We start from the raw sequence: 13,969 nt of genomic DNA on the forward strand, positions 1-13,969 counted from the left end.
CCACGCACAAGGGAGCCAAGGTGGGCTGCAGGGTGGCTGGTGAGGCTCTGTCCATCCCAGATGGTTTTAAGGTGGATGAAGCTCACCACAAGCACGCTCTGTCTGCATGACACACAGCAGAGAAGGGCTGGGGAAGGTCTGGTTTGATTTTCTTTAAACAAAAACAAAGAGGTCTGCACTGTCAAAGGCCTTTTTTTTTTTTCCTGATGGGGGAACAGAAGCAGACAGCTTTTTGCCTTTTATCAGCACACCAGAGTGGCAGTCCCTGGAGTCAGTAGGTCTGGCTGATCCTAAAGAGGAGACAGACAGGAACCCAAGGGAGATAGCAGCATTGGTGGGCCAGTCTGAGCGAACACTAAACAGCTCTGAGACAGAGACAGCTTCAGACAGATGGATGAGGATATCCATAGGCTAAAGTTCTCCTTTTGGTCTATATCAGCTTTATCAAAGCATCTCTTTCTACATGTTTTTCCAAAAGACGTGCAAGTCACACAGTGCATCCCTCTGCCTGGGGTAGGGGTGCTGGGACCTTAGATCCAGTCTTTCTCTACTGCTGCAACATCAGTTCTTCCCCCAGCCAGGCTGACTTTATTTTCTGACAAACCCTGAAATACAGACTGGCTGCTGCAGCCCCAGAGTCTCAACCAACATCATCTGAACGAAGGACAGAAAAAACAGCACGAATCTCCGAGTGACTGGAGAGTTCCACATGCCTATCACTTCATTTTCAAGGATGGCTTTGTTACTGAAAAAACATGTGTAAGGAATCACACGGCAGCTCAGTAATGCTGCTGTCACAGCAAATTCGTTTTCTGCAGAAGGGAACAGGAGAGCAGCAGAGCTAAATACACTTGCAGCCAAATCTGCCCCTGGTTATCACTTATGCCTTAGCAAGAGTTGACACACTGCCTGCTACGAATGCTATCAGAACAACGACACAGGGAATATTGCTGCTGAACAGCTGATTTCCAGCAGGCTTCATGGAGAAGGCATTTTGTAAACAACGGGTTGAACGTCACAGCAACAACCATTTTTAGGATTAAAAATCCTAGGTACCAGCTTCCTGGCAGGGCTCCCATGGCCCCAGAGATACACTGCCGTTCCCCACATCCCCATGCATCACCACAGAGCCCTGCACAGCCACCAGTACCACCAGATCCCAGCTAATGGCACTGAGCTGCAAACCCAAACAGAATTCACATCAACAGTAACAGCGTTTGGATTCCAGCCAGTTAATATTATTTGATGATAAGCTTCCAATTACAGAATCATAAAACTGTATTAGTTGGAAGGGACCTCTAGAGATCATCAAACCCAACTCCAATTCTTCACTGGTAGATCAAAAGGCCTTCAAAAAAACCCAAAAAATTAATTAAAAAAAACAACCAGTCTTTCTGCCTGTTTGATAAGGAGCTGTGAAGCACACAGCACAGCTTTCCAGGCACCATGAGCTACACAACAGCTCAAACTCTTGGTAACAAAGAGCGACAAGCACTTGCCAGAGCAGATTGCATTTGAACTTATAATGTTCTTTAGGAAAAAAGCCACCCACCCACTGTCCATGCATTACCATCCCATCACAGTGAAGTCCCAACGATCCACCCACCCCCAACCAGGGCACGGTGCTGTCAGATAGAACTGTGTTCCCTAATCTGTGTCTGTTTCCTAGCTTGGCAAAACTGAGAAGGTCACAACAAGGGAAATTGTCATTACTCACAAATGGTAGCGGGGCATGGTGCATATTAGGGCAAACACTACACCTCCAAGATTTCACAGCAGCTATCGCAAGGAGCAAATCTACTCTGAGAGGAGTGGGCTGAGGTTTGGGATGAAGAGAAGTGATGGATAATACATCACGAGCGTCTCCCTTGCTCTACAGAACATGGCAAGATTTCTTCTTGTTATACGAGGGCATGGACAGACATCTAGGTTCACATCATAAGGTGTTCAGAGGAGAAAAAAAGACTCTGTCTCCTGGTGACAGTCTCTGCAAGTTTTCTAAAGCATTATTTTAATAAAGAAGTCAGGTCTATCACACTGCTTACAGTCCTGCAGCGTTTGAGTACATGTTCTTAAATCAGCAAGGAAATAAAAGTATCACCTCCTCTCAGCCCCCTTTGAACATACATTAGAAGGACAAGGCATCTCAGCAGTCTCCTGTTATAAAACTAGCATTTCCATACAGAACCTGTTTATTCATTTAACTATCTCTGTAAAACCTGGATTTAACTAGCCAGATAAAATCACCTCTTTCCTGTATAAGACTGCATTGGAATATTGCCTTAAGGACCAGGGGTTGGACCCTTCAGACTCAATTGACTTTGATTTGCATGCAGTTTAACCGTGCTAACTCCATTCCAACCTGTGTGAAGCTAAGCCAATCAGATGCTTGCGAGAAATTAGTTTAACCAAACTTCATAGTTTGTACACTTTTAACTGTGTTTGTTTAATCATTAAGAATGACAGTTTCTGTTGGAGAACAAGCAAGTAAACCATTTCAGAAAAATTAGTAAAAGTTTCCAAAACTAAGTAATATGACCTTAATTTAGCAAAAGACTCAATAAATCATTATACAATTCATTTATGATTACATTCTACTTGTCTTTAATTTCCACTGTTCAACATTAACATTAAACATTGTAAATGTATGCAATATTTATATAAAATTAAATAACAATATTGGAAAAATAAATACACTTTTACATAAATACATAAATCCACACCGCTGAAAAGTTTCAGCTAATACTATACTCTTGTTTCAAAAGTGATCAAAAAAAAATATGGTAGTGACACTCCATCCAAAGAGATGAAGTATTACAGCTACAGAATGATGTTTGCGACCGATGACAGAGCTAAGGCAAATCAGGTGATCCACACTAACAAAAAGAACTGGACGTTACTACCTACAGTAGTAGCACGAGGTAGACACACATGTGGAGCATTCTGCAGGAGGGACACGATGTCCTGTTGACCCCATAGATAGAAACAGCGCAGTCTTCAGACAGCCCACCAAGGTTAATACAGGCAAGAGATTTAGTAGAGACAAAGGAATTTCTTTCTGGGTAAGAAACCCAACAACACCAAAGGAAAAAAAGAAAAAGGGGTTGGGAAATACAGGACTGCACTCTGCATTTTCAACGCCGAGGAGCAGCCCCTCCAGCCTGCTGCCAAACAGCAGGAAGGCTGAATGCTGAGTGACACCAAACACAACACAACTCTGTCCACGCCTGCGGTTCTCGCCAACGTCCCAGCACAGGTGACATAAAGGCTAGCAGCAGTTCTCAGCTGGGAGTGCTGCAGGAAAGCTGCTGCAAGGCTGCTAGTTCTGCTGAGCTCACCGCCCTCATTGTAGCACCAGCTATTGGGGTACGAGGGATACATTAGCACCTCGAATGGAACGTGTCATGTCACTGTCCCTTGTACTGGTGAAGCACCGTAGAAACACTAGTCCAGCAGTTTTATGGCTATTGCATAACACACTGAGGTATGACACAAATATTGAGAAATGTTACTGAAGGCGTCCGTGTTACTGAGAGCATCCACAGAAACTAGCGAGGTTTTGTGCTAGCAAGATGGCTTTCCAAACCGTGACAATTAAGGAAGTCCAGTACATTACAAACAGGCCTCTTTTTTCCTTATAAAGTGCTTTTGAATCAAATTCTCTTTTCTATTCTTTTTTTTTTTTTCCTTTTAAAAAATGAAAATCTTGAAAAGCTGTTACAACAAAACACACTAAAGGTCAACGTGTGTTTGAAGGCCACTCCAAAAATGGGCAGGTCCGTGGTTTCCAGTGTGCCAGAAGTACCCCAACTGGCACAGGGGCAGAGAGAATAGCAAAGAACACTCAGAACACATCCCAACTCCCAGCTCAGGGCACTCAGCCACACAAGCCACCGCAAGAGCATCTCTGTGGCAAATCCTGACCAACTCCAGAAGCAGAGAGGTGCACACAGATAGCTTATGGCTGCCTTTGCACAGCACCATCACCCACGTTTTGTATGGTAGTAGAGCTGCAGCATGGGTGTGAACACACACAGATTCCTATACCAACGTGCACGGGGTGGCACACGCACCCAGACACACTTGTTGAGCTTGGGATTTGATTAAATTTAGTACAGATTTCCCCATGAGTTTGTTTTTGGCACAGGACGTGCAACTTGTAAACCAGTAGGTGCACAGTGCAGCGTTACCATTAAACGTCAGTCCAATTTTACTTCAATGCAAAGGTACTGCTTAAATGCCAGGTTTAAATCCATGTGCGAAGAACTCAGAACCAAGACTTGTAATGCACGGCACTCACATGGTGTAACAGAATGGACAAAGTTGGCTACTGAGCAGGAAGTGCCTTCCAATTAAAGGACTCGAGCTCCTCTAATGCAAGCCCTTACCAAACCGGTGTTATTCCAAATATATCATCAATAATCCTCTTATAAGTGCAGTTTTAAGACACGAAGCATTAGCACCTTGGTTTGAAGCACATTAAATCTGTTGTTATGGGACATCCACGCAACGGTTCACAAAGAGAAAGCTTATGGCCGTACCGAGCTCCAGGGACCAGCGCTCCAGGCAGCATCTCTAGGACAGTCCTGCACATTGCACTGCTCCCTGTCCGGCGGCTTGTCGAGGATTTCGCAGCTCAGATCCGTGAACCTTTCTCCATTGGGGCGCTGGCACACCACGAGCCGTGTTCTTGTCCCTGCCCCACATGGCTTCGTGCACTGCAAGTCAGCAGAGGGGACAGGAATCAGCAGCAGGCTCCTACAACACTCCAACCCTGGGGCTGCTCCTGCTCCCACCCCACGCTCTCATCACATCCCCTCAGTGATGTACGATGATGCTTCTCTTCCCCCAGAGCAATTTGTGCCACTCCACGATGACACTGCAGTTGGGGTGTCAGGGGTTACGTCGCTAATTTCAGGTGAATTTGCAGAAGGGAGTAGTGGTTTAATTACAAAAAAGGCTTCCAGTTGAACTAGACCTATCTCAAAAAAAATAAGAAACCTCAATTTCGCTTTTGTCTGGAAACAAACTGACAAATGGACTGAACACATCACCAAGCAGTTGCTGGGGCTCACTCATGTGCCAGAGGCTGCCATTCACACACTGATATTTCTAATTTCTAACTGCTACTTCCCCCCTCTTCCCCCATTTCTCAGCCCGCCAGTAACACGAACCTTCCCTCTAAATCTATAACTTCATATATAAAGCACCTATCGCCCCACTGAGGAACATCCTCTGGAACCATTCTGATGGAATGGATAAATGGTGCACTCACCTCTCCCCAGTTGCCATAAGCCCACTGAGGACAGGGGCCGGACTCGCACGATCTCTGCTCCATGGGTTTGGTTTTCTCATCGCAGTTATTTGCGGTGTATCCATTTTCATCCTGGCACACCACGACGCGCCGCTGGAACCCCCCTGCACACGTGCTAGAGCACTGCAAGACAATTGCCCACAGCCTCTTTGAGTCCAGGAGTAATTGTGCATTCCCAGCTCTTTCCCAGAGCGCTGCACCGTGGGAATGCACGGTGAGAAATTTAATACAGCTAACAGGCTTTATTAACTTCAAACCTCAGTTCTTGCTAATAACAGTGCAACGACTTGGGTGCTGACTAGGCAAAGAAAATAAATATGAGCCTAGTTCTGAGCAGGTGAGTAATCCCTGCTGCCTTTAACGCAGTGTTTAACATCACATTTGTGCTTAATTCCCTTTAGGGACTTGCACAATAAAGATGGAGGGGCCAAGGAGCTGGCATCAAGGCTCTGCTGTGCTCTGGCAGCAGCTCTGTACAGCTGTAAATGTCGCAGGGGGCAGTCAAGAAACAGAGGCTGTCCTTTGGCACATGGAAAACAATGCTATCTGCAGGGAGATGCTCAGTGCAAGCGGATGAGAGGTGATGCCCTCACCCTACTGCAGCATCTGGGGAAGTGAGGAGGGAGAAGAAAGCAGGGACAAAGGTCTCTCTCTTCACTACATAGCAATGTTTAAAAAGAAAAAACTTGAATTAGCCTAGGAAAAAAAAAAACAATCAGTAATAAGAAAAATCAGTGCACTCACAGCCCCCCAGGGACCAATTCTCCACTGGTTGCCTCCTGGGATATGCGCACGGTTTCGGTTGGGGCTGCCTCCTGGGTGCAGCTTGAGACGGTGGTCTGGATAGAGGAAGGGGTGGATGGGCCTGCCGTAGTCATGGCTGTTTGGATGACAAGGAGACATGGAGCAGTCCTGCTCGGTGGCAGGGAGGTCATCTGGGTCGCACTCGCTCCTGTCCACCAGTTGATCACTGTAATCGATGCAGATCACTTGTCGTGTTGCCTTACCTTGACCACAAGTCACTGAGCACTGCGTTACAATGGGAAAAGGAGACAGTCACATTTCCAGCTTTGGACACCAGACCAACAACTACTGCTAATAAAACACCGCTCAAAATCATTGTTTTGCCACTTATAAAGGCAGCAGATTAATGCAATAAGTCTCCGGCAGCGATGCCTACAAGGCACTCCTGCAGGATGCACTGTGATGCTTACAGAGCTCCACTCCAAGGCCTTCCACTGCCCGCAGGGTGTCACGGTGCACATTTCTGTGGCCGAGGGCTTTGGCAGGTGGAAACAAGCAGACTCATCAGCCACTGAGCCCTGCTCATCCCGACAGCTGACGTATCGCATCCGCGTCCCCTTCCCACACGTTGCAGAGCACTAGGGAAGAGCAACAAGCACTACACTAGAAAACTTTCCCACTACATACTAGAACAAAACGCTGGGCAAGTGCACTTAAAAACAACACGTTGTCTACTGTAAAGTAATCCTGCAAGCATTTTACAACATGTGCTTACTGGTGTCCAGGATCCAAATCTCCACTGCGTCCTGTGAACGCCTGATATGGATCTCTTGGCTTCGGGACTATTTGGATGGGGTGGACACGCTGCGATTTCACAGTCCTGCATGTGAGATCCAAAAGGAAAAGAGGGAAATCTAAAGCAAGTGATGAAAGATTTGCAGATGTTTCAATTAAACCATCTCTTCCTCTTCAACGGAAACATTAACAGTACATGGTGTATTGAGAATGTGAACTGCATGCTTGCATGCTGATGGGCTTTCTTCTTGCATGCTCTTTCTGCATCAGCAAAATTTGGTATCAGTTCCCCTTCCTATGCCTCCATGGGTTTCATTTGCAGAACTCCAATGGACTTTGACTTGTTAGGAACACTAAAACTGGGATCCTCATAGCCACGTACCATCTCTCTGCATTAAAACAGAGTGTGACAGAAATAACAACCCTACAACAAAAGCTGCCCAGCCCAGCAGGGATGCTCACCTGCACGCTTTCCTCACTGCCAGAGAATGACATCCCAAATGGGCCACTGACCTACTTAGCTACAACTCAGCAATACTAGACATGGAGTCAACCACTGCCATTCTCTCAAGTCAGGACAGGGCAGTGATTTACACCCCTGGGTGAAGACCTGACCTGTTGGTACTCAAAAGAGCTGTGAAGAGCCTTGGTCCCTTAGTAGCAGGGACAGTAAGCTAAGAGGAACAGTCCCACACTGTTACTGGTGCCAGGGGACATGAAAACCTAAAATGGAGAGGGAAACAGCGGGATTCACCTGGGTGTCTGTTGGCTTGGTTGCAGCATTGCACTCATTATCGTCCACCACTGACATGTAGGTGCCCACGACACACTTCACCGCTCTCATCTGGTAGCCCTGGCCACAGGTCACCGTGCACTGATAGAGGGCAGATGGGAAAAAGAAGTGCTGGGTCTGAGTGGTCGCTTCAGTTAGAGAGAATTAATCAGCCAAGCCTACATCCAGGCACGAAGCATGAGCAGCATTATAAAATCCAGCTTCCCTTCTGCTTTCTCTCCACTTCACGCATTTCCAGCTTTAAATTAGGTCAAAGTTTTAATTCACTGAGCCCATCAGAGCCTCACACGCTTCACTTACTGTCCTCGGGATTGAAGGTGTGAGCATTTCAATGATTTACTCTTCTGCACACAGTAAATCGTAGCCTGGGAGAAGCTACACCACATCCTCCTTTAAAACCGGTTGCTCAGCCCCACAGCAGCAGAAGCACTAAGGGATATTTTTGCCAATGGGCAATTAGTCTGGCTGGGACGACTCGCTGCTGATTTTTATTTTTAAGAACTAACAGCTCTGTGGAAAATAAGATGCCAGAACTCTGCGGGAGAAATGAGCAACTCTCATTTTAGCAGTGAAAAACACCACCACCACTATCCCCCCTTCCCCTCCCTGGGACTGGAAAACATTGAAAGCAACAATTGCTACTGAGTGACAGCAGCTTTTTTTTTTTTTTTTTTTTGTGAAAATTAGGCCACATATTTGTGTGCCTAAATGTGGATTTAGGAACGTAACCTTGGCAATCATTTTTTGACAATCACGGCCGATTTAGTATGCCACATTAAATTTAGCACAAAGAGCAGGTGCAGTTCCTGCTGCCCATAGGCTGCACCCAAGTGAACCAGTTCACAAACACATCGCTGGGATGAACTGGCTCTGCTACCTGGCCCCAGGGCCCCACTTGCCACGCTGCACACTCCTGCTGCTGGCACGTCTGCACCGACTCCGGCTTTGTTTCGGGGTCACAAAACCTGTCGTTCAGCCTATCTTCCCCAAACTGGCACCAGGTCTGGCGATGCTTGTGCCCCTTTCCACAGGTGACCAGGCACTGCCAGAAGGAAAGCACAGAATCATTGTGTTGGAAGGGGTCCTTAAAGATTATCTAGTTCAATTCCACTGCAATGAACAGGGACACCTGCAGCTTGATCAGGTTGCTCAGCGCCTGGTGCAGCCTCACCTGAAATGTCTCCAGGGATGGGCCATGGGCAGCAGACATATTTTGAATAATGGGGAGTTAATAGCCCTTGTTTCCATTTGTTTTCTTCCATTATTTTCTAAAACAACGCAATTCACAAAAACAAGTGCTATTTGGACATAAAGGTGACACACAGCCTTTGGAGATTATTTCCTCCATCCCACTTGCTGCTGGGAGCAGCCTGGTAAGATGAGGTTCTGCTGCATTACGAAGGACACCAGTTGGAGTGGAAGAGATAATGGTAATAAACAACAGGGCGAGGGCCAAGCACAGAAAAACTGAGAACTGACTGTGGGATCAGAAAGAATGCAATGCTATAGGGATGAGCAGCAGGAGAGGGGATATCCCTGCCAGTCCCTACCTCAGACCAGTCTCCAGTTTTCCACTGGGGGCACAGGAAGTCACTGCAACGCTGCACTGTCAGCTTCTCCTGCTGGCTGCACTTGCTGTCATCCAGCACATCATTGTAGGTGCTCACGCACATGGCTCTCCGCCGCCGCGTGCCCCCGCCACAGCTCTTAGAGCACTGCAAAGAGCAGACACTGAGCACACATGTTCTGCAAGCCCATTTATCTCCTTCCTCCTTACAGGCAGGACTACAAAGAGACTGCAGGAACCCTCCAGAAGAACAATTTGTACTTTAAGTAACAGGCTATTACTTTATATATTCCTTTAAAAATCCAATCTCGCTAAGCTTAATAAAAATCTTGAGGCAATGGGTTTCACAAATCCATTTTGGGTTATAACCCCATTATTACCTTTACAAGTGCTGCCTTTCAGTCCCCCCAAATGGCTGATGCCTGTTCACGTTTTACAATAAGTTAATTCCCCCCCCCACCAAGCAGTCTGCCCTCCTTCTGTGCCCTCCCTTGAAAGCCCCAGGCTCATCATTCTCTCGGCTGTTTGCACCCAGGGATATTCTTGGCCACCGAATGGCATTTTGCTGAAAAGTGTAAAGCAAACAAACTTCCGAAGTCCTCTGCTGATGGCATCATGTCCCCTCTCCTGCCAACAGCATGATGGCTTTGATGAGAGAGGACAGCCCTCGGTGCTGAGCACAACAGACAGAACTCAGGATGCTTCAAAGCATAAATCTGCCGCAGTGAAAAATAGGAAGCACTGGGCTTGTTCACACCGTGGCGTCCTCCAGAAAGAGCAAGGAATGCTGAGTTGCTGCATCTAACTTTCACATGTTTACAAACCAAAAAGCCCCCAGAGAGCACAGGGCAGCAGCACCCCTCACCTCGGTCCAGGCCGAGTACCGCCAGCCTCCCACGTTACATTCTCCCGTGCACTTCTCCCTCGTGCTTGGCTTGGCTTGGCTGTTGCAGAAGCGGTCATCGACCTTCTCAGTCTTCCCCTCCAACCTGTTGTACTTGGAGCAGTAGATCTCCAGCATACGGTAGCCCAGCCCACACTGGGCCGTGCACTCACTCCTCCTTGCGACATGCCACCTGAGAGCAAACGTCAATGACACGACCCATGAGAATATCAGAGGAGCTGTGGGGCTCTGGGACATGGCAGATAACATGTTTGGGGGGGGGTGTGTGACATTAAAATATACATTCTTGAATGGGTAGTTTTGATCCTTCCCAGTGGTTTCCAAGCAATTCTGAAGCGCTGGGCTATCAGCTCTGGCTTTGCTTTTTGGAGGGAAGGAACAGCCCCTAGTTCCCCACGATGGGAAGGAAAGGTGATGTGGCCCTAGGGAACTTCTCAGGCTGCAGAGGGAGCGCATAGCCAAGCACAGAGTGGTGCTACGGGGGCTTTCTGCCCCATGGTCCAGAGCAGGAGAACTACCTGAGCAGTAAGCACACTGCTCCTATGCTCAGAGAGCTAACTGCAGCAAGGCTAGGAGAAGAATATGATCAAGGGGATTTGGAGTCAACAGTTCCTGAATTACAGAAGATCCTGTGTCCCTGACTGCTTTTCAAAACTTGGGCATTTCCCCTACTCACGTTTCCAACCTGTCGCAGTGGCAACAGCTGTTACCCCGACAACCTGACCCACAGCAGCCCTGCAGCGACTGTTTACACCCCAGATTTAACAAAACAAGAGAAACCCCTCCAAAACCCCAGCAATCCAAACTGCTTCGCCAGCAGCTGATTATTGCCACCGTATTTTAAGCTCCTGAAATAAAAACAGATTGCTGCTTAAAGGAAAATGGGTTGCGATGACTTAGGGCACGCTCCATCAGTTCCAGCTCTCTGGCAGTTGTCTGGGGACAGCCCCAAACCCACTCTACACTTCAGACCATTCCTCACTTTAAGCAAATGATAAATCTAAGCCTTAGTGACTCTTTGTCTTGAGCACATGGCTTTTTTTTCCTCTTTGCAGGCTGTTTGTAGGATGTTGCTGAGCACTTCTATCCAGGGAGACTGAAACATCAAGCATTTGTTGTTATAGTTAGCACCAATTGAATCCAACATAGCAAACCTGACAATGCAGAAATGTGCCTCCCAAAACACAGCTGGTTGACATCGACAACTCTTGGGTGACAGAGAGACAATGGTTAATCCCTCTTTTTGTTTGTTTTTTAAAACCTAATACAGGCTGATGAGAAAAGGGATGAGGGCCAGGGGTGAAAGAGGAGGAAAAAAATAAATGCTGTGTATATACATGAGTGAGCAGAGCTCACCTTAGCTCACAATCTGTGCCACAAGGCTCCGTTATTGGGTCAGGCTGGGGAATCCAATCACACCTTTGGTCCGACACCGTGAGTTGGTCTGACTCTCTCGTACACACAGGTTTCCTTTTTCGTTCTCCTACACAGGCAGAAAACACATTGTTTGAGACACACAGGACAGCAATCAAATTAGTAATTTCTCTTCTTCCCTTAATGGCAGTAATTAAGAGATAGGCTACAAATGTTCCCTGCATTCTGAAAAGCATCACTGCAGTGCCATACCTTGCAAGCAGGGCACCACAGGCTATCTACTGCTGCAGGCAGAGAAACAAGCTCATAATGTACAAGTCTCTAAGAAAGAGCACGGAAAAGGATTTGAGAACATTACTGAGAACCCAGGAGAACCCTATAAAGGTTTCCTGTGCACCTACCTTGGCAGAGCTTACTGCAGGGCTGCCAGGGGCCATAGGCATTCCAATAAAACTGCTGAGGTTTGTCTTCAATGGGGATATTAAAAGTGTAACGAACGTCAGGATTGTACAAATTGCCCACTGATAAAACCTGGGAGGAAACAAGGATAAAGCAGAGTAAACTAACAGACTTTGCAGCTGGTTGTTTTCAACCCAGTAACGCTTGGCAGACTTTTCCACACGCACAACGTATACTTCACCTGAAGCGTTATTTCTTGCTCAATCCGATCTGTAGAATTAATCCTTTCAATAGCATTATCCGATCCGCTGTATTCGATCACAGCATTCCCAACTTTGATTTCCCTTTTAAACATACTGACGACAAAGTCTCCATTTAATATAAAGTCTCCTTGACTGTTAGATAAGGCTGCATAGGTGCAAAAAACAAGAACTAAAGACGTAGAATTAACTCAGATGTACACAGTTAAGTGGGTCATGTGCTCTCAGTGCTCCCCTTCAGTGGGCTGGGAGGAAAAGTCGACTGGCACTCTCAGACAGAAAGGATGGAAAGAGAGCAGCAGAGGTCTTAGAGACATGGTAGCTATCCCTTTTTCCTTTGAGAACTTTATTAAAGTGTAGGCTGAATGCCTGAAGTTGGTCCTAAATAGCTTCCCTGTAACCTAGGGGCAGGGGGCTGTAGGCAGTGTGATACAAAGCCATTCTGCCCAAATATTTGTGTTAGTTGTGCATATAGGGTGACTTGCACATTGTTCCCAGGTGTGTTCTTAAGATAAATTTCTGTCCCCTTAATTGCCCGAACTTTGTTTTTCAGTGGATAATTACAGGGAGTTTGGACAGCACCTCCTTCTCCCTCCTTCCCTCCTCCCCGTTTACTTTTTTATTATTCCAAATCTTAAGGTATGTGAAAGCACTGAAGGCTTAAAGCCTAAATGCTTTATAAAAGGAACAGTTTCCTGAAAACAGCAGTCTGCTGCACAACTTCACACTAATGCGATTATGTAGCTAATTTCCTAAGTTAGTTTCCCCACCATTTCACCCATCACAGCTACATTACTACAAAGCCTCTGTACGGAAAAAATCCAAACTTAACACCAAAACACCAAAGGGAAGGTTTTTACTCCAACGAGGAGATATAATGAAGCAAAACACTGGTGGCTGCAAACAGATCTAGGTGGAAAAAAGCTCAAAAAGCAGACTCTGTGCTCAACCAAACTCCATACTTTGCAGGCTTTAATGTCATTTAGCAGTAGTAAAACTCATTAAAGGATTCATTCCCATTTGCTAGTATCTTCCTACAACAGTAGGTGCGTGCCTTGGACTTGATGACAACATCAAATTCCTCCTAAATTGTTAAGGAACTGCAAGGTTCACAGTACTGAGAACCCAAGATTTCACACTCAGTGAGCTGCAAAATAAGTGGACAAGCGCACACTTCTCATTTGCTTCTCTTCAGGCCTAATGTGAATAGATGCTTTCCCAGCAATATTAAAGCAACATTAAAGAAGATTTGACTTTGTTGCTTCCCAAGAAGATTAAAGGCCCCTTCAAGTAAAGTTGAGAAGTTCTTTAGGGCTCACCCTAGAATGATCCACTTTGAATAGGTACCACATAGGGAGCATGCGAGGCCAGGCTGGATGGGGCTTTGAGCAGCCTGGTCTGGTGGGAGGTGTCCCTGCCTACAATAGGGGGCTTGAAACTAGATGATCTTAGAGGTCCCTTCCAACCCAAACCATTCAATGACTCTGACAGTTTTTCTAGAAAAGAGGAATAAGGAAGCCTCTCTCCCTCCACGAAGAAAAAGATACTGCACCATTTTGGGCTTTTTTTTTTTTTTTGTGATGTGTCCACGCTGCACCATTTCATTGCACTGCTGTGAAAGCAAGGGCTGTGCAGGACCCAGAGAACCAGCTGGGGTTTTTGCCTCCATGAAGGATATGGAAATGTGGACTTTCAGTTTTTCAGAGCGACAGCCACAACTGCCACATCATTTCCCTTTGTTGAACTGTGATCTCATCTATTTGTTTCCCAAGTGACACAAAGAAGCGAGATTCTTCATCTCCCACTGGGCTATGAACCT

At 46.5% G+C, this 13,969-nt stretch overlaps 1 protein-coding gene across 4 annotated transcripts in view; it reads right to left on the reverse strand.

Annotated features, from left to right (window-relative positions):
* ADAMTS9 (ADAM metallopeptidase with thrombospondin type 1 motif 9) overlaps positions 1-13,969 on the reverse strand; it is a 66,892-nt gene that overhangs the window by 24,682 nt on the left and 28,241 nt on the right. For all 4 annotated transcript variants that reach the window (XM_065749523.1, XM_065749522.1, XM_065749525.1 and 1 more), the window contains exons 17-28: positions 12,132-12,298; positions 11,893-12,022; positions 11,474-11,600; positions 10,079-10,289; positions 9,197-9,361; positions 8,524-8,688; positions 7,608-7,727; positions 6,834-6,938; positions 6,529-6,696; positions 6,059-6,343; positions 5,276-5,437; positions 4,542-4,718 (exon numbers count right to left, since the gene is read on the reverse strand). In XM_065749523.1, the coding sequence (XP_065605595.1) occupies positions 4,542-4,718; positions 5,276-5,437; positions 6,059-6,343; positions 6,529-6,696; positions 6,834-6,938; positions 7,608-7,727; positions 8,524-8,688; positions 9,197-9,361; positions 10,079-10,289; positions 11,474-11,600; positions 11,893-12,022; positions 12,132-12,298 (1,982 nt within the window). The remainder of the gene's footprint in view (positions 1-4,541; positions 4,719-5,275; positions 5,438-6,058; positions 6,344-6,528; positions 6,697-6,833; positions 6,939-7,607; positions 7,728-8,523; positions 8,689-9,196; positions 9,362-10,078; positions 10,290-11,473; positions 11,601-11,892; positions 12,023-12,131; positions 12,299-13,969) is intronic.

The sequence above is a fragment of the Cyrtonyx montezumae genome, unplaced genomic scaffold (genome assembly GCF_038088225.1).
Source record: "Cyrtonyx montezumae isolate F1298 unplaced genomic scaffold, pur_monq_1.0 scaffold_6, whole genome shotgun sequence".
NCBI lineage: Eukaryota > Metazoa > Chordata > Aves > Galliformes > Odontophoridae > Cyrtonyx > Cyrtonyx montezumae.